The 25,428-nt window shown below is 39.8% G+C and overlaps 1 protein-coding gene across 2 annotated transcripts in view; it reads left to right on the top strand.

Moving 5' to 3' along the window:
• The first annotated feature begins 3,386 nt into the window (after positions 1-3,386).
• fancc (FA complementation group C) overlaps positions 3,387-25,428 on the top strand; it is a 43,477-nt gene continuing 21,435 nt past the window's right edge. The window contains exons 1-4 of one of the 2 annotated variants that reach the window (XM_015972851.3): positions 3,387-3,925; positions 16,640-16,857; positions 18,338-18,425; positions 18,498-18,592. In XM_015972851.3, the coding sequence (XP_015828337.3) occupies positions 16,660-16,857; positions 18,338-18,425; positions 18,498-18,592 (381 nt within the window). In that variant the 5' untranslated portion in view covers positions 3,387-3,925; positions 16,640-16,659. The remainder of the gene's footprint in view (positions 3,926-16,639; positions 16,858-18,337; positions 18,426-18,497; positions 18,593-25,428) is intronic. The other variant, XM_015972852.3, reaches the window with a different exon arrangement.

Here is a 25,428-nt window from a genome sequence, read left to right as displayed (position 1 = left end):
CAGTGGTGCCCCTAAAAAATTTTTATGGGGGCACAAGGGGCCAGTGAAACTTTAAAGGTGGCACTCCAGTTAGCTCCTTTGGTAAGTCTGGGAGCATTTAGCCTGGGGTTGTTTATTGCTTAGATCCTTCACTGTTTTTTAATAAAATACATTATGCATCAAACACATTTGCCTAAAAAAAAAAACAATAATTTAAGAAATAAATCAATTTCAAACGGTTATTTTCATTATTGTTTGAAAATATATTGTTTCACCATTTTAGAACAATTTAATTCACTTGTTGCAGTCTGAACTAAAACATACACAAAAACTATTGCTGTTTACATTTTTATGAACTTCAGCAGAATGTATTCAATTTCTGATTTATTTGCCCAAAAATTATAAATGTATTTATTGGTTTCACGTTTATCTCTTGATTAACAAATTTGAGTTTCGTATAAATATGAATATTATTGATGGAGGGGTGGTCTTCCCGGGGGGGAATCCATTTTCCAGGGGTGGCCATGCAACCCTGTGGCCACCACTTAGGAGCACCACTGTCACTTTCAGTTTATTTCAATGCAAATAAATGTGAAAGAGTTTTTTATATTTTTATAATTATGATTTAAACTAATTTTAACTTAACTTTTCTGACCCTTGAAGACCAACATTTTTTAATTTATTTATCTTTCAGGTAAATAGTCAGAAAAACATTATAATCCAAGAGGTGAGATAAAACAGCCGCCCAAGTGTCAATGGTCTCCATTAAAAATGACTAGAAATGTTCTGCTTGACCAAATATACAGAAAATGCACTGCACACAGAAGCTCACATGCACTGTTCCAGCTGAAATGTTTTGTATGTAAAGTAAATCTGCAAAAACCTGCAGGGAGTCATGTGGATGGAACCTGGGATTAAACCTTAAAGTGAAGTGCTCCGAATGCTAAATGTGTGTGTTTGATTGCTGGAGTGTGTGCACAGGCTGCTGCATACAGTGCTGTTTCACATTGGTCACAGAATGTCTCTCTCCTTCTTCACTAATCCTCAGCTTCCTACCTGAGCAATACAGGAAAAGGGTTTATAAAGGAACATAAAGAGTGTATCTGAATGAGATTGTTTTAAACTCTATTTTATGTTTTTTAATGTATTTTGTGTTAACCTATAAATGATTTCATTTGAATAATCTAAGAAGGGAAGATTTTCTCCTTTAGGCAGAGTTTTTCCACACATTTTTTTGTGACTGTTCACTCCAGGCATCTTAAAGCTGAGAAAGCTGCTTAGATCTCTACTTGTTTTTATATTTCCTCCAAAAGCTCCTCTGCATTGGGAATTTTAATTTTAGAAATATTTCAAGTGGAGACATGTGCACCCAGTTTTAGCTCTGTCTAAAATGCATTATTTATTTCATTTTATTAAAAAAAAAACTTAATCCAACAGAGTGCAAAATGATAAAATACAGAAGCGTTTTTGCCCTGTTTAAGGACTCAAAACCTTTTTCTATATTCTATTTCCTGGGTAACGTTTGGGTGATAAAAATACATTAAAAATATGTATTTTTTTTTTTTTACCAAAACAACCTTATAAAATCACACTTAAAATCCATCCATCTTCTGAACCCGCTTTGTCCACGTGGGGTCGCGGGGGTGGGGGTGGGGTGCTGGTGCCCATCTCCAGTGGTCAACGGGCAATCAGGCGGGGTGCACCCTGGACAGAGAGCAAGTCCATCGCAGGGCAACACAGAGACACACAGGACAAACAATCAAACACACACACACCTAAGGACAATTTAGGCAGACCAATCAACCTAACAGTCATGTTTTTGGACTGTGGGAGGAAGCCGGAGTACCTGGAGAGAACCCACGCATGCACAGGGAGAACATGCAAACTCCATGCAGAAAGATCCCAGGCCGGGAAGCGAACCCAGGACCTTCTTGCTGCAAGGCAACAGCTCTAACCACTGTGCCACTGAGCACTTAAAATATGTATATAAAATAATGAGACAAAATGTACATTTTACAATTAAACAGTTTTAATTACATTGCGTTTAGTAAAAAAGGTCACATGTTCACAGTATTTTTTACGGAACTTTTCTGGCAACCACAGCTGCTAAAATCATTTTGTAAAAACAACAGTTGTTTTTACAGTGTGTCTCATCTTGCTTAGTTAGAACTTTTTTTAAACCAGTATAGTTTACTTTAAAGGCAAAACAATATGGTAACATAAATATTTGGCTAAAAAGTGCATGGCAATCTTCTTTGTGTGAATTCACCTTATGCCTTAATTTTTTTCTTTTTCACGTATTTCTGTCTTTCTGACACTTCCCTCTAAGCTTGCTCTGGAGATTGCATCAGCTGTCACACAAGAGCTAAGAGCTGGTTTCCAAATGGATTTAGTCAAACTGTCAGGTTTACTACTTTGGTGTACAAGCTACGGCCACTGCACTCTCCTGTCTAGTAGTATTCTGGGATCTTGTTACCTTAATGTTTGTTGAACCTAATCCCAGTCGCCTGTAACTCTGATCTCCACTGAAGCAAGCCTACCCTCTGCCACTTCACATTCAGTGCTAATTCAGTCAGACTTTTTCACGTCTAGCTGTCAAATTTGCCACATCTCAACCTTCTCCTCCACCTGCCATCTTTTTTACCAAGTCCAGCACTGATCCCACTTTTTAAACAAACTCCCTGCGCTAGAACTGATGAAAAAACGTGTTTAATATAACTATTTTTCAAATTCATACTCATGGTAAAAGCTGTCTTGGTTGTTGTAACCTCTACCATTACAGCTTGATTTGACAAATATATGTATTTTTCTAAATAACAGAATAAAACTAACACACACACACACACACACACACACACACACACACACACACACACACACACACACACACACACACACACACACACACACACACACACACACACACACACACACACACACATTTCCCTACCACTGGAAGTCTGAAGAATAAACTAGAGCCACAAGACAACACTAAACACATTCCTGTTGAAAAATAAAAACTACACTCTGTGTAAATCTCAAACTACACACACTCAAACACTGCGACACATTGTAACTTGTGTATTCTGCAGGATTCAAGTAGCAAAGAATCTTCAGAAATTTATGCCAGACACAGAAATAAAATGTGCAACTATGCATCTCACAAATGACTCGATCTCTTTCTCACGCAGGCCCCCATGCACACATGAGCCCACACAGACATGCACAATCACACACGGCCTTACATATGCCAAACAATTGTTTCCTGCTGCAGTCTGCTGGAGGCTGCTCGAGATCTGGAGAGAGCCTCTGGGTGATTTGTCAGGTTGAACCATGCTGGCTGGGAACCCTTAAAAGTTTGCTGTAGGGTCCAGAGGGACACGATCTGGGACCTGTGAATTCCTGCGTGCACTCTATTTCACCCTTTGATGCTTGAACCAAAAAAAAAAACTGCTAGTGAACACAAATACACATGCCGAATAACCAGATGCTGACTTTTTAGGACACATAATTTTAATTATTATCTGAATCTTTACTTTTATAGTTTTATTCAAGCAATTGAAACCCCAAACTTAGTTGTTCTACATTTAAATGGCAGCATGCAGGATTTTTTGTTTTGATTTTTATGTTCTTCTCAAATGACTCAATTTCCCATCATACCGAGCAAAAGGGACGTATCTGACGTCAGGTTGTACAGCCAATGGTCTCACTCCTGACACGGAAGCCTTTAGAGAAGAGGGAAGTTCAGTTTGTTGACTTCGTTAAGAGACAAGCTTGCTTTCTTGTCCGAGACGCGAAAAAGAAAGAATTTCTATGACTGATCTCTGGTATGTGAGTTTGCCGGTTTAATGAACGACAGTACATTGTGCAACTTTATCTAAATTTAAAACCATTGCAATTGTCGGGGTTTACAAACCGCTAGCAAGCTAACTTCGACAAGCTAAAGGTAAGGAAGAATGACCTTGTTTTTAAATGTAATCCATTTATTTATTTACATACTAGTACCGACTGACGTGTAAACGTTGTTCCTTGGGGCTCTGTTGTGTCTTCAATGACGCTTTTTTCTGTAAATTTGAATTGAATGTAACCAACTGTTGCGGAGGATGAAATACTGACATCTAGTGGTGTAACGCAGCTTCAGCACCCATGATAAACCCATGAGTTTTTGTTGTTTATGACGTTATTTTTCCTGTTTATTCCAAAACTTTTAATACATGTGAAGAAATAACGTGTTGATTGCTGTTGTAGCTGTTAGATGACAAATTAAACGAATCTTTATTGTTTTTTATTGTATTTTTCGCTTTGAGTGCCAAATAAAAATAAATTGATTTAGTTATTCATTTATTTTTGAGTATAACACAAACATATGACTTAAAAATGTTTTCATAAGAAGTTTATCATTGGGACAACTTATTTACATTTTCTTGGATGATTTTCCAACAAATACCTAAGTTAACAGTTAGACTGAGTTAATGAAAACACAAGGAACCACAATTTTTAGTTCAAGTTTGACAATAAATAATCAATTTATCACCAACAAATGGAATTCCTTACGAATTTTAGCTGAAATGTTGGCATTTGGTCAGTGATCAACTGATAAATGATGCATCTTCTAGGAATAGTGCAATTTATTTGCTGGATTAAATGTTTTTCCCTACTATTTATTTGCTGTAGACAGTTAATAGATTATTCACTCACACTATACAAAAACTAAATAAGTGAATAAAAGAAGCCAAAACTCTGAAAACCACATCGATCAAGATTTCATTGAATTAAAACAAAACCTGTGCTCTTGAATTTAAATGTTTAAGAATTAGATGTGGTTTTAAAACTTTTGCACAGTGTCATATTTGCTGACTTTGATTTAAAAAGAAAGTTTCAAATGTAAACATACTTCCCAGGTCTTAATCAGCCTATTTAAAAACCGTGTATAACATAACAAAAACATAAGTTTAATACATTTACAGAAAATTATGTTTAACTGATTTGATTCTACTGAAATTATGTCAACAATCTTATAATTACAACAGCAAACTCAGCAAAACCCAAAATCCACAAACTTAGATGAACAAATCTCTAAAGGTAATATTTGACCGGTCACATCTCGTTCCGCTCCAAAACGTGCTCTGCCAGCGCCAAAGCTGACGATAAATGTTTGCTCATGTATGTTTATTTTCTGCCTGCATGGTTTTCACTTTCGCCAGCTAATTTGTGCACTTTTCATGTGTTTTTCTACATGCATGCGCCGTCTGCAGGACATGGTTTTAATGCACCATTTTTTTACCACTTATGTGTTACGTATGTTTTTCTTTTAATTGAGCCTCTAAAGAGACAAGTCAACAAAGAAGTGTTTGTTCTTAATTTTGTTGGCTTTTTTCCTTCCTGAAAATGAGTATTTATATATTCACATCGGTGGGCCATAGGGGCTTTCCAGCAGAGCTGATGGCAAGACATTAGACAGATCGTGTATTACGAGATGATCATAAAATACAAGCCTGTGGTGTCCCACACAAACCTGTCATTATGGCAAAACAACACGCACGCACGCACGCATGCACGCACGCACGCACGCACACACACACACACACACCATTCTCAAGCTATATGCAGACATGAAACACATCTTCACACATATACACACACCTGCGCGTCTTGCTCACCGCACGTTTTTTTCCCATCCATCATAAAAGGTGAAGAATGTGCTGTTTATTTCTCAGTAGGCAGTCTTCATAGTGTGGGAGATGACTTGATCGCCTGTGGCTTAAGAATTTGATCATTAAATCATGGTAATAAGTGGTTAGTATAATCAGATTAAAGCACCATGCCCCCTTTTATTTTCTGCATGATATTATTCCACTCATTCTTCTATTAGCCACCTTGTTGCTCTTATAAGAAGTTGTGGCTGATGTATGCCACATGTCGAATACCAGAGTAATAACGTTTGATTATATATAAAATAATCTAAAACCTATTTAAATATTAGCCATATTTTATTTGTAGTTTCTATAGTTTTGTTTATGCATGTTTAGTGACATTTCGTAATAGGAAAAAATACAAATTCAATATGTTTTTGAACACATCAGTGGATAAATTACCATATTATAGCTGTTTTAATCTTATTCAGCAGTTAATAGTTATTTATCTTTTGGAAACAGCTAGGGCTGGGCATAAATAGAAAATTTATCGTTATCAAAATTCTGGCTCTTATTGAAAAATTTTCCCATGTCAATAAATTTGATAATAAAAAAATGAAAAGATTTGTGTTGTTGGCAACATTCATGTCGCTTTAAGAAGCTGGACCAGCTTTAGTCACGTAAAAATGTGTCTCGGCGTGATACATGTAACAGCCCCATCTAGTGGACAACTTTAGTTTCTGCACATACCTGTAGTTATCATCCATTTATCGTTATCGAAATGAACTCCTCAATATATCGTGATATTGATCTTAGGCCATATCGCTCAGCCCTAGAAACAGCTACTTTTTGATATACACATTCTAAGGCCTGGCAATAAATAGAACATTAATTGTTATCAAAATTTCTGACTCTTATTGTGATAATTTTTCCCATGTCAATAAATTTGATGATAAAAAATGAAAAGATGTGTGTAGGTTGGCGATGTTCGTGTCCCTTTAAGAAGTTGTACCTTGAGTCATGTAAAAATGTGACTCAGTTAATACATGCGACAGCCCCACCTAGTTGACAACTTTTTTTTCTGCGCATACCTGTAGTTATCGTCCATTTAACGTTATCGAGGTGAAATCCTCAATATATCGTGATATAAATTTTAGGCCATATCGCCCAGCCCTAACACATTCCCCGAAATTTAAAGGTGCAAGAGAGCCTACGTCTCCTCCCTTTCCGGTTGGCTCATGGGTCACTGGAAAAACGAAAAAATGAATGCAATAGGCTGAAAGAGCAAATTTCCTTACGCCCTGGATTGCACAAATGTTGCACTTCAATTTAAATGAAAAGTAATGATGTGTGTTTCTACCACGCCAGTCACGTACTTTGAGATTGATCAGCTTGTAAATGTTCGTTGTTAGCATGACTACAAATCAGACTAGAGTAGAATCTCCTCTCCCCTAACGTAGCTGCTACTTACCAAATGGCCGGATTTATGGTGGTTCTTTCCTCCTGTGGGAAGGATTTGAAGTTTGCAGAACCTACAGCCAGTTTCCGTCTGCTTTTCTCCCTGTCTGTTTTGATTATGTCTGAGAAGATCTGTAAGTAAATGTTATTTATATTGACCCTTTGCACCGACGTCACCTAATCACGTGGGTCCACCATGGTGGACGGCAAAAGCATGTAAACAGTGAGCGACACGAGTACTAAACAAAGGGAAAAGTAGAGCCTGAAATTGTTTTTGCGATCAAAACCAAAACAAAACTCCTCCAGCATTCCTTCAACTAGTTCATGCCCAGTTCAGTTATTAGAAGAAGTAGAGCATCTACCCGGGGCTCATAGAGAGCGGTATGCTAACTAGCTTACCAACGTTAGCTTACGTTCTCTCTGCAGCTGTTCACTGATGTAAACACGTTGCTGACTTTGCCTAAATTCACCCCTCTGGATTTATAACATTATGTTATAAACAACGTTTCACTTTACACCAAAAGCTGATTGTTAAAAAGTCCAGATCCCTACCAGCTTCTGTTGCTGGTGGTGTTACCGGGTTCAGCTGCTGCTCTCACACCGGAATGAGAAGATCTCTGCACGCCGACGCTCATATAAATAAATAACGTAATTTTAACACACGTAATCGTACATCGGAGCTTTAATATTGTTAATAATTGTCTCGCTTTACACTACAGTGGACGGCGCGCAGCCTCCGTGGTGAAATACCCATCCATCAGGATTATCAATAACTAGTATAAACACATCACATTTATCCCTGTCCTTGTCTTCCTCGTGAAATAATGAACGTTAATCTTACCCGTTAAAAACACGCTCGCTGCAAATCTGAGGCCTGCTAGTCCGCTTGATTGATCGCTGCAGTTCGTCTCCGTCCTCAGTCTCCATCAAAGTCATTAAAAAGAAAAAACGAGTTGAGTTTACGTCCTTGTCTCTTAGTGAGCCGACCACGCAGCAAGCTAAAACCGTTTTACTGTCAAACCACCTAAATAAAAGCCATAAAAGGCTACAAACTGGCTTGTTTTGACTAGCTTCACTGGAGTTTCTACGGGTGTAAACGTTTTTTTTGCCGCCCGTCATGGCGAAGGGGGCGGTCACATGAGTGGCGTGACGTCGCGTGCAAAGGGTCAATACCACTCATCACAGACATAGAATCACAAAGTGCTTCACATAGATCAAAACAAAATAAATCATTAAGTCATAAAATCAATATGATCTTAAAACAGAAATAGATTAAAATCAGAAAAATGAAGTAATTAAATTATAAAATATCATAAAACAAATCAAAGATGATCACAAATTTGACTTAAAAATAAGAAAACAAAAGATTTATGTAAAAGCACCTTTAAATAAAAGGGTCTTTAGCTGTTTTTTAAAAGTGTCCAGACTGTCAATACTACGTACGGATAAAGGAAGATCATTCCAAAGTGGGGGTGCAACAGCCTGGAAGGAGCGATCACCTCAACTCTCATATCTGGAACTTCTAAAACAGGGGTGTGAAACTCAAATTCACACGGGGCCGAAATGAAAATCTGGGACGGAGTCGAGGGCCGAACTTCATATTTTTTGAAAAAGTGACGGCAAATTTGCCCATTTTCTTTATCAACATAAATGCAATTTTGAACCTTTTCATTTGGAAACAAACTTATTTTTGCATCAACACTGAATGTGGAATAACCAAATCACACACGAGCAAGTCAATGTTAAATAAAACGCTACAGTGGTATTCATTACTTGTGGTATATTCAGCATTTTTAAAATCTATTCAGGATTTATGTTTTCTTGTTGTTTATTCATTTTTCTTATTTTTCATTCTCCTTTTTTTCTCCTGTAATACGTGTCATCGCTGCTGTGACGTCTAGCTTTCCCCACTGAGGAACAATAAAGGGATTTTCTATTCTATTCATCTTTCTGCAGCCTTTCCACTTCCTGTTTACTGTAGGTTAAATCTTTTCTCACGGGCCAACAACAAAATAAAAATATCATTTTATCTTAAATGAAAATGCAACATCTCACCTGTTAACTTTCATGTTTTGGAGCAGAAAAAGAGCATAAAACAAAAATATTTAAAGTTCAGTTTGCTCCACTGATTGACTGTGGTGCTCACCTGTTCCAGCCAGATACCTGCATCATGGGGTTGAGCTCTGAGCTGAGGAGACTCCTGTTGTTTTCAGGGTTTTTTCTGGTTCAAAGTGAGGCAGAGGTGCTACCATCCTGACCATGCGCCAGCACATGCATAATTCAACTGCCTCACTTTTTTAAAGGCTAAATAATTTTTCGTTAAGTGTTCTAATCTAAGCTTCTGTTACTTAATAGAATATTCCATTTGACAACGTTTCAAGTGAAACTAAACTAAAAAAACGAAATAAAACAACAAAATTATCAGGCTGAAATATCAGACTCTTATTATAAAAGGCTCAATAATATGCATTAGATTGGTGTTTAGTTCCTTTTTCCAATCTGATATTTATAGTTAAAATGCTTTTAAATATTTGACCCACATTTCAGTAACATTTTAGGTTTGTATTAATAACGCTCATCTTAGTCAAAATAACACATAAATATATCCAGTAAAATGTAATCTATTTCATTAACATGCATTTGTATTGGAAATGGTAATAACATTTAATTTCTGCTGCTAACAATGTAATGGTGGCACGTCTATTATGTACGGGTTGGCAATAATCCAGTTCAAATTATGTTCAAAGATAGAAGCGTTTGGGAATTATATACTACAACGGCTTGCCATAATTCCTGTTCCTGCGTTTGGAGCGGACTTGTAGCCGTTTATCTGCAGCGGTTCTGATCCGTAGCGCTGCAGGATGCAGAATAAACAGGATGGTGGGGACTTTTCATTCGCTTGTATAGTTTAGTCTTTCTTGGTTTAACGATCATCAAATATTTTTCTGTGCGCCACTTGAATGTGAGACTGCTACCCGTTAGCTTTAGCATTAGCCAATCTGCGTGTAGCTGCACTTTTGATCCCAAACTTTGGACCGGTTCTGCCTTTGTGCCTTTGCTGGTTCCTTTATTTTCCTCCACTGCATCCAGATTGCCACGCTGTGCACCATTAAAAAGCATTTTTCTTACACGTAACTTACTTTTGTTCAATAAAGTTCTGGGGAAAATAGTAATTCAAAGATGTTGCACCAGTGCTATGTTTAAAAATAGACAGACACACACAGACAGTTTTTTCCGTCACACTCATCGACATTAATATAACAGCAAGTCATTTTGTCCAACTATTGCACAAATAATATCCAAAAAAGAATACCAATCAATCAAATCAATCAAATTTTATTTGTATAGCACCTTCTACAACATTATCCGAAGCCCAAGGTGCTGAACAACATCATTAAAAGAAAAACATTCTCAATACATGGGCATAAAAGCAGGATAAAAACATAAAATCATAAACTAGCAAGCAAACAGCATTACAATACACAAATAAGAGACTCTAAATCCCAGAACAGTTTCCAAGCCAGACCGAGGCTCTACTGAGGCCTTTCCACGGAGCTAGCTCTGTGGTCACATGGGTCTGAGGCTCATTAATTATACAGAATTTTAGGCTTTTAATACACTTAAGCAGAAGAGTGAGAAAAAAATTCACCCCCCTCAGAGTTGTCATGAGTGTAAACTAGATAATTTAAACAAAAAACATGTTTTGGTACCAGGCTGTAAACATGTTTATTTCTGCTGTGAAATTGGTATTTTTAACATGGGAGTCAATGAGGATTTGCTCGCTTCTGACACCTGCCCCCAGCGGATGAGGGTGGAACTGCAATTTTTGGTAAATGATAAATGGCCTGTATTTGACATAAGGCGCTTTACAACACAATCAGTCATTCACCCATTCACACACACATTCACACACTGGTGGGGATGAGCTACAATGTAGCCACAGCTGCCCTGGGGCGCACTGACAGAGGCAAGGCTGCCGAGCACTGGCGCCACCGGTCCCTCCGACCACCACCAGCAGGCAACGTGGGTTAAGTGTCTTGCCCAAGGACACAACGACAGCGACAGACTGAGTCATGCTGATTTGAGCGTGTCGCTGCTCGCTGGAGTCATATCAGCTCTGTCTGGAAGTTAGTTGGAAAACTTTCACTTTCAGTCGTGAACACATTACTGAGCAGTTAAAATCTTCGTTTCTGGTTTTCAACGTCTGCAAATAGCTGAGTAAACTCGGCACTGAGTGAGAGGAGTGTTTAGTTTGCCTGAGACAGAGGAGACAGACAGTTAGCAAGATATTCACAGATTAAAGGCAATAAAGCTCTCTCATTCGACTTTTGCGGATCAATACCTTCAGAACAGAGGAGTATTTAGAAACATAACATACCTCTTTGGTATCGTGGCAAGGTAGTGAACACGCTACAACTTAGTTTCTTAAAAAAAAGTTCTCTGTCGTAGAGCCCTGCACTGAAGCCCTAGGCCCTCGGGTCGGCCCGGCCCGACGGCCGGGCTTCGGGCCAATGACTGTGTAATTACCTCGGACACGGGCCGGGCCGGGCGCCTTTATTTATAATCAAATTCATAAAAAAAATTGAAACACTAAATCACTCAAGAAAAGATTCCCATCTGAACATCTGAGCTGGACACTGCTCAGCGCAGCTCACTGTCAGCGTGTACTACATAAGGTACACAGGGAGCTGAAGATGTGGAGAGGGGCTTGGAGCGCATCGCAGAACCAGTGCGCATGCGGGAAGATTCCTCCCACTGAAGCGAGTGTTTTCCAAACCCTGTCGCTCAGAGAGACTTGTCACTTAGAAAATGTTCCCTGATTATGAAACTTTGGCTGAATAGCGCTTGTTCCTGTCTCCAATGTGGCGACGCATCCAGGAGCCGTCTGAGGAGAAGCCCAGAATCTGACATCCTCTTCAGCTCAGAAAGCGCCGATATGATTACGCACAAGCGTGATCCGTCAACCCGGTCTCACAGCAAGACCGGGTTGGAACTGTTCAGGTTTAGGCAGACAATCTACATAGAATTGGCATACAGATGTAAAATTAATGCAGTAAAATATAAAGCATTTTATTTAAATATCCATTCATTATTTTACAAGCACAGAGAGCCGCATCAGATGGATGGAAGAGCCGCATGCGGCTCCAGAGCCGCGGGTTGCCGACCCCTGACTGAAACGCAGCAGTAGAGCCCTGCGCGGAACTGTTTTCTTCATCCCGCTCCTGCCCGCTGAATTTCTGACAAGTCGCCCGCAACCGCAAAACTCGGAGAAATGATTACCTCACAATAAAAGAGATGTATTGAGTTTGCGTCCTCTCTGGTCCTGGAGAAAACATGTCATTTTATAGGCTATACCAGGGATCGGCAACCCGCGGCTCTTCCATCCATCTGATGCGGCTCTCTGTGCTTGTAAAATAATGAATGGATATTTAAATAAAATGCTTTATATTTTACTGAATTAATTTTATATCTGTAAGTCAATCCTATGTAAAGATTGTCTGCGTAAACTTCAACAGTTCCAACCCGGTCTTACTGTGAGACCGGGTTGACGGGTCACGCTTGTGCGTAATCATATGCGCTGTCTGAGCTGAAGATATGAGATTCTGGGCTTCTCCTCAGACGGCTCCTGGATGTGTCGCCACATTGGAGACAGGAACAAGCACTATTCAGCCAAAGTTTCATAATCAGGGAACATTTTCTAAGTGACAAGTCTCTCTGAGAGACAGGGTTTGGAAAACACTCGCTTCAGTGGGAGGAACCTTCCCGCATGCGCTCTGGTTCTGCGACGCGCTCCAAGCCAGTCTCCACAACTTCAGCTCGCTCTGCACATATGCGCTGACAGCGAGCTGCGCTGAGCAGTGTCCAGCTCAGATGTTCAGATGGGAATCTTTTCTTGGGTGATTTAGCTACATCTGCGATGTGCGTAGAATAAAATGTCAGTTCTTCTGCATGCGTCGGGGTAATTCTTTCTATTCTTTCTCTGTCAAAATGTCAAATACGGGAACTATCCAGTCAACACAAGCCCTGCTTTTAACTGTTTTGTTTTCTTGTGAAAATTGTTGGAAAGAGATCAAATTTAACTTGATTAACACCAGAGCCAGTGCGCCGTCATCTCCGTGACGGTAAATGAGGGAAAAACAAATTGATCGGATCCTGCACGTCTTTTAACACATTGGTCAGGATTGACGCACTTTGTTTTCATTTAGTTGGTTAAAAAAAAGTCGGGCTCGAGTCGGGCCAGAGAATCCTGAAAACCTTTTCGGGCCGGGTCGGGCTGGGGCTCCACCCCCTCGGGCCGGGCCCGACACGGGCTCAGATTTTAGGCCCTTGCAGGGCTATACTCTGTCGTGCTCTGCTCCCGACGCGTTACATTGATCTCTATGGGCCGACGGAGCTAAACGAGCGCTCAGGGACCGTCAGCTAATAATCACACCAGAAACGTTTGATGATAAACTATGTAAAAACGTCCACATTGCACACTGCAGTGTGACCAAACTCACAAAATACAACACTGCACACACGCTGATCACACAAAACTATTTAGTTTAATCCAGGTATACAGTTTAGATTTAGTGTGAAACTTTTAATAATATAAATTCCAAAAGCTCCTCCATTTGAAACTGTAGTGACACCAAATTCACAAAGAAAATCACAACTTTGATGCTGATCATACTACACATTTTATGTTTTTAGAGAAAATTCTACACTTTTCTTTATTTTTTTCCCCTCTGACTTTTGGTGATGTTTTAAAACAAAAAAATTAAATTACTCCTATACTGTAAACTCTGTTGACACAAAATAATGCATGCTGGTCAATACTTAGCTTCTCTACATACTACAACCTTTACTTTTAGGAAAAAGTACTTCTCTCATTTTTGGTGAATTTTTTAAATGATAAATGACCCGCACTTTTATAGCGCCTATCAGAGTAAGGACTCCAAAGCGCTTTACACTATAGTGTATCATTCATCCGTTCACACACACATTCACACACTGATGGTGATGAGCTACGATGTAGCCACAGCTGCCCTGGGGCGCACGGACAGAGTTTTCTAATTTCAATAGCTCTTACGCTGCTAAAGTTTGTCGACAAAAAAATCATGCATGCTGGTCAATACGTAGCTCCTCTACATACTACAACCTTTACTTTTATTAAAAAATACTTCTCTCATTTTTTTATGAATTTTTAAAGTTTTCTAATTTCAATAGGTCCTACACTGTAAACTCTGTTGACACAAAATCATGCATGCTGGTCAATACGTAGCTCCTCTACATACTACAACCTTTACTTTTAGCAAAAACGACTTCTCTCATTTTTTATGAATTTTTTTATGGTTTCTAATTTCAATAGCTCATACACTGTAAACTCTGTTGCCTCAAAATCATGCGTGCTGGTCAATTTTTAGCTGCTCTACATACTACAACCTTTACTTTTAGCAAAAAATACTTCTCAGATTTTTTGTGATTTTTTTAAAATTTTCTAATTTCAATAGGTCCTACACTGTAAACACCTTTGCCTCAAAATCATGCATGCTGGTCAATATGTAGCTCCTCTACATTATACAACCTTTACTTTTAGCAAAAAATACTTCTCTGATTTTTTGTGAAGTTTTTTATTTTCTAATTTCAATAGGTCCTACACTGTAAACTCTGTTGACATAAAATCATGCATGCTGGTCAATACTTAGCTGTTCTACATACTACAACCTTTACTTTTAGGAAAAAACACTGCTCTGATTTTTGTGAATTTTTTTAGTTTTCTAATTTCAATAGCTCATACACTGAAATTTAAATTCAGTAACCCATTCAATGTTAACCCTATCAATAGTTATATTTACTACAATATTTTTTATGTGTTTTCCAAATAACATGAATTTTGTTTTATCTAGATTTAAAGATAGTTTATTTGTATCAAATCATTTTTATACCATGTATTTCTTCTGTGATTACCCCAAATATCTGCTGCAAATCCATACCAGTACAAAGAATGTTTGTGTCGTCTGCAAATAAAACAGATTTGAATAGCGTTGATACTTTACATATATCATTTATGTACATAATAAACATTTTTGGGCCTAGGACGGATCCTTGAGTTACCCCACAATTGATATTCTTGAGTCTAGATTTATTTTGATCTATCTGTACAAACTGTTGCCTATTAGTTATGTAGCTTTTATTACAATCCAATACTAAACCTCTGAACCCATACCTCTCCAGCTTTTCTAATAAAATATCATGGTTGACAGTATCAAATGCCTTTTTCAGATCTAAAAATACTCGCAAGTGCATATTTCGTATTGTCAATAGTTTCAGTTATTTCTTCTATCAGGTCCATTAAAGCTAGTGATGTAGATCTATTACTTCTAAACCCATATTGACTGCCACAGCAGAATTCTTACATATTGCTCCTCACGCATTCTTTCACCCCTAAGATGCACCTCCAGAATGCAAGAATGCCCAATGCTTGTTACCGGGGGTTCAGTTTTATGTTTCCAATTGTTGGCACCTTGTCTGTCATTACTACTAATGTAACACACCTACATAGCCCGGTAACTATTTACCATGCTAGTCACTCACTTTGCATTCTCCACTCTGAAGCTTCCTACACACGCACACACACACACACCCGCCGACAGAGATGAGTGTGCTGTGTTTTCGGACAACAGGTCCGTCACCCAAACGACTCACCACAAGAAGAGAACCAGACTCCTAACAGAACGCGTAAAACAATTCCATAAATGAAAACTGCAAACAGAATGAAGTTGGTTACACTGGGTCCAGCTTTGTTTCCTGTTCAGCTACTCTGAGCGAAGAATGCACTATTTTTGCACAAAGAGGGATATTTGTAGACAGTCAGAGGAGAAATTTGATGGATGGATCATGATTCAATCATTAAGAACGGGACGTTCACAAAGTTTGGATGAGGTTTTTCCAGGATTGTAAATTCAGAGGCCGTTAGAAATAATATTTTTTTTTATGACAAAACACTTATTTTTTGTCCCCATTGGTATGTGGAGAGCATTTCAAGCAGCGTGGCAAAAAAATAAATAAATGCTCCCGAAAACCATTTGTAGATCTTGACAGTGGCAGGGAAAAAGGTAACAGCCTAAAAGCTCATACTGTATCAAGTGTTGCCATTACACTCTCCATTTCTCGAGCTTACAGTAAAACCGCGCAGCGGGGGTTTCTGTAAACAAACAGTTGCTGTTTCCATCCAGCCTTCCTCACTAAGGAACGTGTACAGTATGTTCTTAAAGTCAAAGAAAAGTGTCAAACTATTTCTTTGCTCATAATATCTGGAATTTCCACTTCTATTTATTAACTTTTTATTCTTACATGAAGTTTAAAGTGAGCTAAACAGGATTTTTAAAAAGGAAAGAAATCAAAACAAATATTTATGTTCATAGAAAGTACCAGAAAAATGTTGCAAGGCTCACCTTCAGTACAGAGTATCTACTTTATCGCTCATGTGAAGTCTTACGAAGTACAACTGACCAAAACCCAGTGAAAATGGACACTCTCTTTGTAAATATTGGTTTTGACAATGGAATTGTTGTTTTTTCTCCAAGGATTTAGGTGCATTTTCCAAATGACTGAGCTGCAGCCGTTGAGCCAGCTTCAGGAAACAGACGAGCTCTCGCTGAATGTCCAGGAGATGCAGTTCTGGCTGGACAAAGCGGTCGCCTGGGGTCAGGCCGACTCTCCAGACACTCGGAAAGACACCTGCCGACACTTGAGCAGACTGAGGAATTTCCTCCAGCAAATTCTCACTCAAATCAACAATACGGTAAGTGCATTTATCATTGAGTGCAACTTTTGCACCCAACCTGTGAGTCATTCAGAATTGTGCTTTATTTTCCAAATGCCAGTTTGTTTAAACATCCACTAAGAGACCCGTTTTACAGGTTTAACGCGTTACTCGTAATAAAGCACTTAAGAGCACTTAATAGATTAGGCGTAACTGCAGGCATTTGATTAATGAAGCAATAAGTTAATTCATGTGCAGGAAAGCCTGTTACACGGGGCCAAGCGTGCTCACTCTCACCGGGTTTGTGCCAAGGTCTCAGCAACGTTAGGGTCCGGCTAACAGGAGCCGCTCTGTGCGATGCAGCCGCTGTGAATGTCTGGCTGGCAGCTCCGCTGTGTTGAGTTAGTCAGGTAATAGCCGCGTTGGGACCTTGAGCCTTAACCCTAATGTATCCCAGTATCAGGTCCAACAAATCTAGGAGGGGGGGGGAACAGCAGGACTGCAGTACTTTTAGATACTGCTCCAGCTTGTTCTCCTCTGGACTCAAACTCCGTGCCTCTAATAGTTTTTTTTAACCCAACGTGATTTATCTTTTTTAACTTTAGTCGTCATCATCACGCCCTTACAAGGTCTAATTTGTTTTCTCTGCTCTCCATATGGTTTACTGTAACACTTTGCTAATGATTAGTCAGCCTCTGCATCTAATTCCTCTCAGCTTTGGCGAATGCTAGTATATTTTTATGGATCGAGCATTGACGGGCTGTTTTTTGATGTCTTGTCTCTTTGTTTCCTGTTAACATTATTCTAGTTTTACGTAATGCAGAAGGGTCGGCGTGTGGAGACCGGTGGGGCAGATATGAAGAAAGATAAAAAGGAAATGCGTTATTTTATGAATAACCATTTGAGGACAGCCTGCTTCTTGGCAGCGATTAGCCAAGATGGGAATACCTTTTTATTAGTAATTTCCAGGATTTTATAACCGGCTGGAACAAAAGAGGATGTTTCTGAAGGCTGCATGTTGCCTAAAATTGAAAGCGAAAAATGGCTTTCTGTTTTATAGGACGCTTTGTCTGTCACGAGGCAGCCAGTAGACCTGTAATAAAGTCTGTAAACCACAAACTGACATTTTTACTTGTCGGTTTATAGGAATAAAACAAACAGTCTCTTCTTCTGCCCTGTCATACCAGAGCTCCTCTCTGACAGCTTGACTGATTCATTCTGCATAGAAGTAAAATATTTAAGGATTATCCATCCAAAATTTAAAATGAACTCATTTTAATTGGAATCTTTTTTGTTTTAATTGATCTTCATTTTTTTATGGGTGTAAAAACACAACAGAGGATAAAAAAGTCTTATTAGAATAAAAAATGAAACCGAATAAATCAGTTTTTTTAATTCACTCTTTTTGTGATATTTTTAAGTCTATGCGAGAAGAAGACGTTACTATGTGTGCATTTTTTTGGTCATCAGAAAATTCAACACAAATACAAGTGTTGTAATTAATTATTTGTTTTCTTAGAGCTCTACAGCAGAAATCATGAAGAAATTTCCCCTCCTTGGCCAGTTTTTAGGCCGGCTCTGCTGGAACCCTTACGTTACAGTTGGAGGTGAGTCCACTACTTAAGCTTCTTGTCAATAATAGTGACAACAGTCCTTAAGTTTTGTTTGCCTTTCTGCAGAAACAAGCAGACAGCTACTCTTCCAGTGTATTTTGGGACTGTACACAGAGCATCCAAGCAATGCTGTGGAAAAGAAAGCTAACCAGTGGATACAGGTATGAGCTGAGCTGTCTTAATCTCCATTCATCCATCCATTTTTGGCCACTTATCCGGGGTCGGGTCGCAGGGATAGTGGCCTAAGCAGGGAATCCCAGACTTCCTTCTCTCCAGCCACTTGGGCCAGCTCCTCCGGGGGAGTCCTAAGGTGTTCCCTGCCGATAGACATAGTCCCTCCAGGGTGTCCCGGGTCTTCCTTTAGGTCTCCTCCTGGTTGGACATGCCCGGAGAACTTCACCAGGGAAGCATCCAGGAGGCATTCTAACTAGATGCCCAAGCCACCTCAATTGGCTCGTCTTGATGTGGAGGAGCAGCGGGTCTACTCCGAGCCCCTCCCGGATGGCCGAGCTTCTCCACCTATCTCTAAGGAAGAGCCCAGCCACCCTGCGGAGAAAACTCTTTTTGGCCGCTTGTGTCAGCATTCTCATTCTTTCAGTCATTTCCCAAAGCTCGAGGTGAGAGCAGGAACATAGATCAACTATTAAATCGAGAGCTTTGCCTTCCGGCTCATTTCTTTCTTCACCACGACAGATCAATACAACGCCCGCATCACTGCAGACGGAGCACCAATTTGTCCATCAATCTTGTGCTCCATCTTTCCTTCACTTATGAACTAGACTCCGAGATACTTAAACTCCTCCACGTGACGCAGGACCTCATCCCTGACCTGGGGAAGGCATTCTAACCTTTCCGACTCAATACCATGGTCTCGAATTTAGAGGAGCCGATTCTCATCCCAGCTGCTTCACACTCGGCTGCGAACCGCTCCAGTCTGAATCTCATAAATGTAATTTTGTTTTACTGAAATTCTGTCCAAGAACTTCTAAAAATCTTAAAATTAGTCAAATTAAAGCCGCTATAGCAAATCCTGAGAACAAGCCAGCTTTAATGCTCTAACTTCAGCCCTTTATAGAAGACACACCACGCCAGCAAACCAGCGTTATACTGCCACCACACTTGGTAGTAATATTACCGTAACGCTATCCTGACCAGCCAGCCTCATGCTTCCTTATAGGAAGCAGTGGGTTTGGGAATTATTCAATTCAAATAACCCCACCCCCTCTAACAGAGCCAATCAGCTCTGAGCAGACTACGTCACACACCACAACACTGAGTTTCTCATAAACATGGCGTCTGAAGTAGGGGTTGTATGAACTAGTCGACTTCACGGCTTTGTAGTGTCTTTTTATGCCTGTCATCGACTAGTCGCTGTCACGTGATAATGAGCGACAAGATGCAGTCCTCGGAAAAGACAGCAGGTGAGAAGCCCCTGCGCGTCGGAAGGCGGAGGCTACGTGCTGTGCCAGAGCGTCGGTACTGACACCCGCCATAAAACGGACATTTAACCAAATTGTGTCCTTTTCCCTCTCGCAATTTAACCTTCCCCTCACCCCCATCCTAACCTGAACCAGCTTGCACATGCAAAGCTCTGATTGTTGACGCGCTCCAGACATCTGCGTCCTGAGCACGGCCACAGTAACATTATCAAATCTGGTGTCTCCACCTCAAAAACAAATGTAACACACGATCGTTCATGTTGGCTCATTTCCTTTTATGTTTTCTGTCTTTTATTTGTGCCTGATGCGTTTCGCTGCTGTGGAGCGAGGCGCATCACCTGTTTTGTCCTCCTGTGACACACCTCACTGATGCGGCTGGCGAGCAGCGGCACTCCGCTGTTTTTGTGGTCGGTAGATCTTTTAGAACTGCAGTTCAAAGGTAACTCATGAGGTGAATATATATGAACCCAGGTAGCAGTTTTTCTTTAGGATTGAGAGGAGATGCAGGAAGATAATAAACAGACAGGACAGAAAAATAGTCAAATAAAAACAAGTTAGTCTTTGTACCTGCTGGTTGCAACAAACAGACACCATTGAAGGTAATCAGAAGTGAGGAACAGAAAATGAAATAATTATTTTGATGTTTAGAGCAGGAGGAACTCCGAGAGGCTGCAGGCGCATCAGTGAGTTTGCGGCCGCTGCGCAGGGGGAGGGGGGAGAGGACTGAAGCAGAAACTCCCGTTGTTAAAAGAAATGTGTTTAACTTTGAAAATGTGGGCACAATTTTAATTGTTAAAAACTCCAGCGAACCAACCGACCCCCCCCCCCCCCCCCCCCCGCGCTTCAGGTGCATGACGTCATCAACGACTAGTCAAAGTCGACTCGATTTTCATTACTTGACAGTCGACTTTAAAAAAAATTAAGTCATGCAGCCCCTAGTCTGAAGCAGAATTCGCTGCGGCTCTTTCCTCTGGTCTAAATGATTTGAACAAGTAGAAGTGCTAAAATCCTTTCTTCTAAATAAAGATGTTTGCACCGTCGCCTGACGCCATTTTTGATTAAAAAACTAAAAAACTACAGTGTTGCGTGGTACAGTTGGTATTTCCTCCTTTTTTCTGATTGGGCATTTTTGAGCTGGCTAGTCCCGCCCCTCATGTGCCTCTCTGCCTGTGAGTAACCAGACTAATTCTCTGTGTAGACAGAGAACGAATCTGGCAGGCCAGGCTACCGTAACGCCGGACTTGTGAGTGAATAGTACTCCTCGGTTCAACAGAGGGAAGTCTCATGATCATGTGGGGAGTTACTGCCGAGTTCCGGCCGGCAACTACATTGAAAATGAAAGTCAATACAGGCAGTGAGTTTCAATTTTGTAAACAGAATCAGCTGAGATGATAAACTGGAGCGATGCAGAGTTCCAGGTTCAGGACTGCACATGGACTGTGGAGAACCGACACCTTTAGGAGCAGCTTGTGAAAACCTAATGGGCACGGCCTTGATCACAATAAAAAGGAAGGTTAGGCCAAGTTAAATGAAGGTCCGTGGCAGTACAAACTGCTCCCAAACCCCCTTTATACCGCCATCGTGTCATCTTTTATAAAAAAAGAGACGATTGTGCCACAATACCGCTGTGGTCTGATCACTTTCAAATGACCTTAGGCTCTCTGATGCCAGCTTGGGTTTGCGGCAACACTTTTTTCAGGAAACCCCACCTTTAAAAATCATATTAAACTCTTTAGAGAGGCTGTGCACACGCACAAGAAAAAAAAACATTAACTTTAAGGATGGATCAGATTCACTTTCCTCGAAACCAGAGACGGTTCCTCTTCACTTGCTCTAATTTTGAGAAAGTTTCATAGTTACAACATTTTCTTCCAGTTTCATACTTAAGAGCTCATGACTTTATTGTTGTTTTGTTTGTGTTAAATAGAATTTCCCGGTGTACTTTCTTCTTAAACTCGTCTGTCATGTGCCAAATTTCGCCACAGTGGACAAGGCCTCTACAGTTGTTTAGTCCTGATTTGTTCTGGAAGACTTGACAAACTGATTGCTTGGCAGCATGCACGTCAACATTTTCTTTACAAACACTTTTAGAAGAATTTGTCCTCGACTTTGAGCTGCTGAAGAGATTTTCTGTTCAATTTACTTTTAATAGGAGCTAGCTGGCCAGATCTCTGTATCTTCCCCTCCATCTGGATATGGATGATGAATGAAATAGATTGTGTGTCTCTACTGGTTTAAATCTTTGTGCCTCCAACTATATTTCATATTTTGGAGTCAAATGAAAAGTGACGGTTTCACTGCTGCTTGTCCTCTGAGCAGTGTGTTGTTGTTAGCCAGCATCTCGCTCTGTGTGTTCTGTAGGCGGGAGCACAATGGCAAAAAAAAAAGAGGGAAGAAAAGATTCTGCAAATCTCAACTTTCAGAGAGTTCACACAGATGGCTCATGATAAACAATGTGAGACCTGCACATTTTTGCCAGATTAGCTGTGTTTGTATTCTTTTGATTCATTTCTCATCTAATAAAACATTGCGCTAATTAAAACAGTGCCTTGAAAGTAAACTTTAAATTTGCCAGATGGTCTTTGACCTATTAGAGGGGAAGCAAAGTGCGTGCGAGTATGTTTGTATGTGTGAGAGATAGACTGATAAAAATTTATTTATTAATTTGATTACTAAAACTATATGATAATGGTATAGTTAAAGGTGCATTATGTAGAAATGAAGTAAAAAAGACATCCTGTGGTAAAATGTGGTTACTGCAACCACTTTAAACAACTCTGGAGCTTTTTGCTAGCCGCCGTCAAAATACAATTGTCGGTGCTGCAGTATTGGCTCACAGGAGACACGACAACCCCACACTCACTGATGGTAAACGGTAGTTACGTCCCTCCTTTTGTTGTTTTGAAAGGAGAAAAACTGACAATTCCCACATCCAGCTGGATACGAAATAGATTTTAATAACGTGAAGACTCTTTTGAGATTTTCTCACTGTAAAATTCTCACTATATTCTTACATTCTGCACCTAATTTATGAATATCCACAACTTACAGCTCTGGACATTGGAACATTTCTATATATTACTTATTGTAATACAATTGCTAGTTTAATACCTTTGGCCTTTTTCCGTTTCTGTCAAACAAAACTTTTGGGTTTGTACTAAGGATGTAAGAAAATATCACTACACTAAAATATTGCGATATTGAAGACATTTTGCTTCTCATCCGAAGAGCTTTGCCAATTCTGACTGGAATATTGGAGCATCGAGCTTATAAACACGAGCCGTCTACTGTTGCTTAATGACCTGAAACTGCCTATGAATACCCCTCCTTCCTACCTGAGAGGCAAAACTTCTTTGAGAAACCAAAGAAGTCCAGTTGTTTATAAGCCTTCATTTGGGGTGGTGTCCGATATTTATACCTCCATAAAGGCCGACAACCAATATTTACGAATAATACGCCGTTTATGTTTCAATATTTTGACACTGTATAAAAGTGGCCACACCACCTTCATTGCTTATCTGCCTTAGTTGTGGGGGGAAAAGCTCTCACATTCCTGATTCAGGAAGTAGAATTTAGCCAGACGAGTGGGAAAGATGGCAGGGTTTGGAGTTTTATTTTCTGATATTTGGACTTCTCCCCTCTGATTGGCTAACAGCAACTCAACTCGCGCCTTGGGGGGTTGTAGAACCCTCAGAAGGCGCTAGAAAACCACAGATCATTTATGATTTAGTTTTTCTTTATTTATGATGAGGGACCCCACATATATTGGTATCAGTTAAATAGGTATTGGACATTAAGAGTGATCAAATATTGGTAAAAAAAAATCTGTATTGAATTTCTCTAGCTGCAGTTGGTTCAGAAGCAGCAGTTCCATCCAGGTTAGTTCATTCTGTTGATTCCTTGTTGAAGGGGTTCAGAGAGCACCAGAACAGTAAACGCATAACCACTTCTACAGTTTCTCTTCATTGCCCTCTCGTCCTCCAAACATGCCTCGACAAATGATGCAGAAATGGCGGAAACCAGAGGAAAACCTCTTTCAGCTAAACTTAGCCTGTCTGGAGGGAAGAGCCGATGAATAGTTTTAAATCAGAGATGGTCCGTCTCTGAGTCTGCCCTTGTGTCTGCACAGGGTTGCTTGTCTTGGAATGCAGATTAAAACCTGTTTTCAGTTATCCTGGTCTGATTATTTATTATTGTCTGAATGCTTATCTCCTTTTAGCTGCTGCATGCACTAAAACCACCCTTGTATATTTCTCTCATTAGATTTAAAAAGCAGGTACAGCCTTTCTGTCCTCCTGTCTGTTTTTACCTCTGCATCATGTCTGCCTCCCTTTTATGTTCATCTTTATGTTTATTTATTTGGCAGAAGCTTTTATCCAAAGCGACTTACAATTTATAACCTATAGGGCATGTTGTGATCAGTGGGGAAACCGGAGGACCCGGAGGAAATCCACGCATGCATGGGGAGAACACGCAACTCCACGCAGAAAGGCCGCAGCCGAGTTTCGAACCTGCAACCGTCTTGCTGCGAGGCAACTGCGCCACCATGCAGCCCTTTTGCCACCTCTGAGTTTTCACACTGTGTTTGATTGAATTCTGGGTACCACCACAAAGCTTCGGGCTATGTTAGATGGGGATTACCTTAATTTTTTGACATCCTGTTCTTATAGAGGGACCTCACAGCGCTGCAGTAATATGACATTGAGGAGATGACAGATAGGAAAAACATGAAAGGGTAATTTTAGAAGCCCAAACTGAGCTGAAGGATGGCTTAATCATGTTTATCGTTAGTGACTGAAACAATGTGAACCACAGGTGAGCCCTGGAGCCTCTGTTGCTGCTTTGTAATTATAAAAGTTTCAACTGTTGGCTCTCATAAGTGTTTGATCTCAGTCTTTTTAATTTTATATGGAAGTGGCACAATGACACCCCCTTTTTGCCTTTTTGAGTCTTTCAGGGCATTACTTTCTGCTTTTTTATGACTCTGATCAGTAAACCCAAGTATATATTTTATTTGTATCTTTTAAATCTTTCAGTTTTCACTCTTTCCTGTTTATTTTTACTTTTTGGTAAAAATCAAGTGTTCCTTGTTGCTTATGGGTGACTAGATTGTCTGCTTTTAGTAAAAATTTCAGGATTTTGTTATGTAAACACCGATGAATGCCCACACTAATATGCATTTGTCTGCATCTAATGATGTACTAGCCTTACTAAAGAGAGGCAGGGATGTTTGCTTAGCATCTCCGTTGATGTAAAACATTAAAAAATGGACTGCCTTGACATTTTAACTGCAAAATGCTTTATGGCCATAAAAACCAGGTTTGACGTTCAGTTTCTTCTAAGTAATTATTTTCTGAGATTCGACCTTCTTTTCTGTGCTCTTATGCCTCATTTCAACTTCAGTTGTTTTTTTCCGTTTTGACCATCTGAGGCTATACTTAAGTCTTTCATTGGTTTTTCAATCATGGCGTAGTAATTGTTAACAGACACCCATCAAAAATAACTCAAGCCTTTGCCTTGTACATATTCTACATCCTGCATTTTAACCATTGATTTTA

This window comes from Nothobranchius furzeri, chromosome 17 (genome assembly GCF_043380555.1).
Source record: "Nothobranchius furzeri strain GRZ-AD chromosome 17, NfurGRZ-RIMD1, whole genome shotgun sequence".
Classification (NCBI taxonomy): domain Eukaryota; kingdom Metazoa; phylum Chordata; class Actinopteri; order Cyprinodontiformes; family Nothobranchiidae; genus Nothobranchius; species Nothobranchius furzeri.
This window is presented reverse-complemented; position numbering and strand designations above follow the sequence as displayed.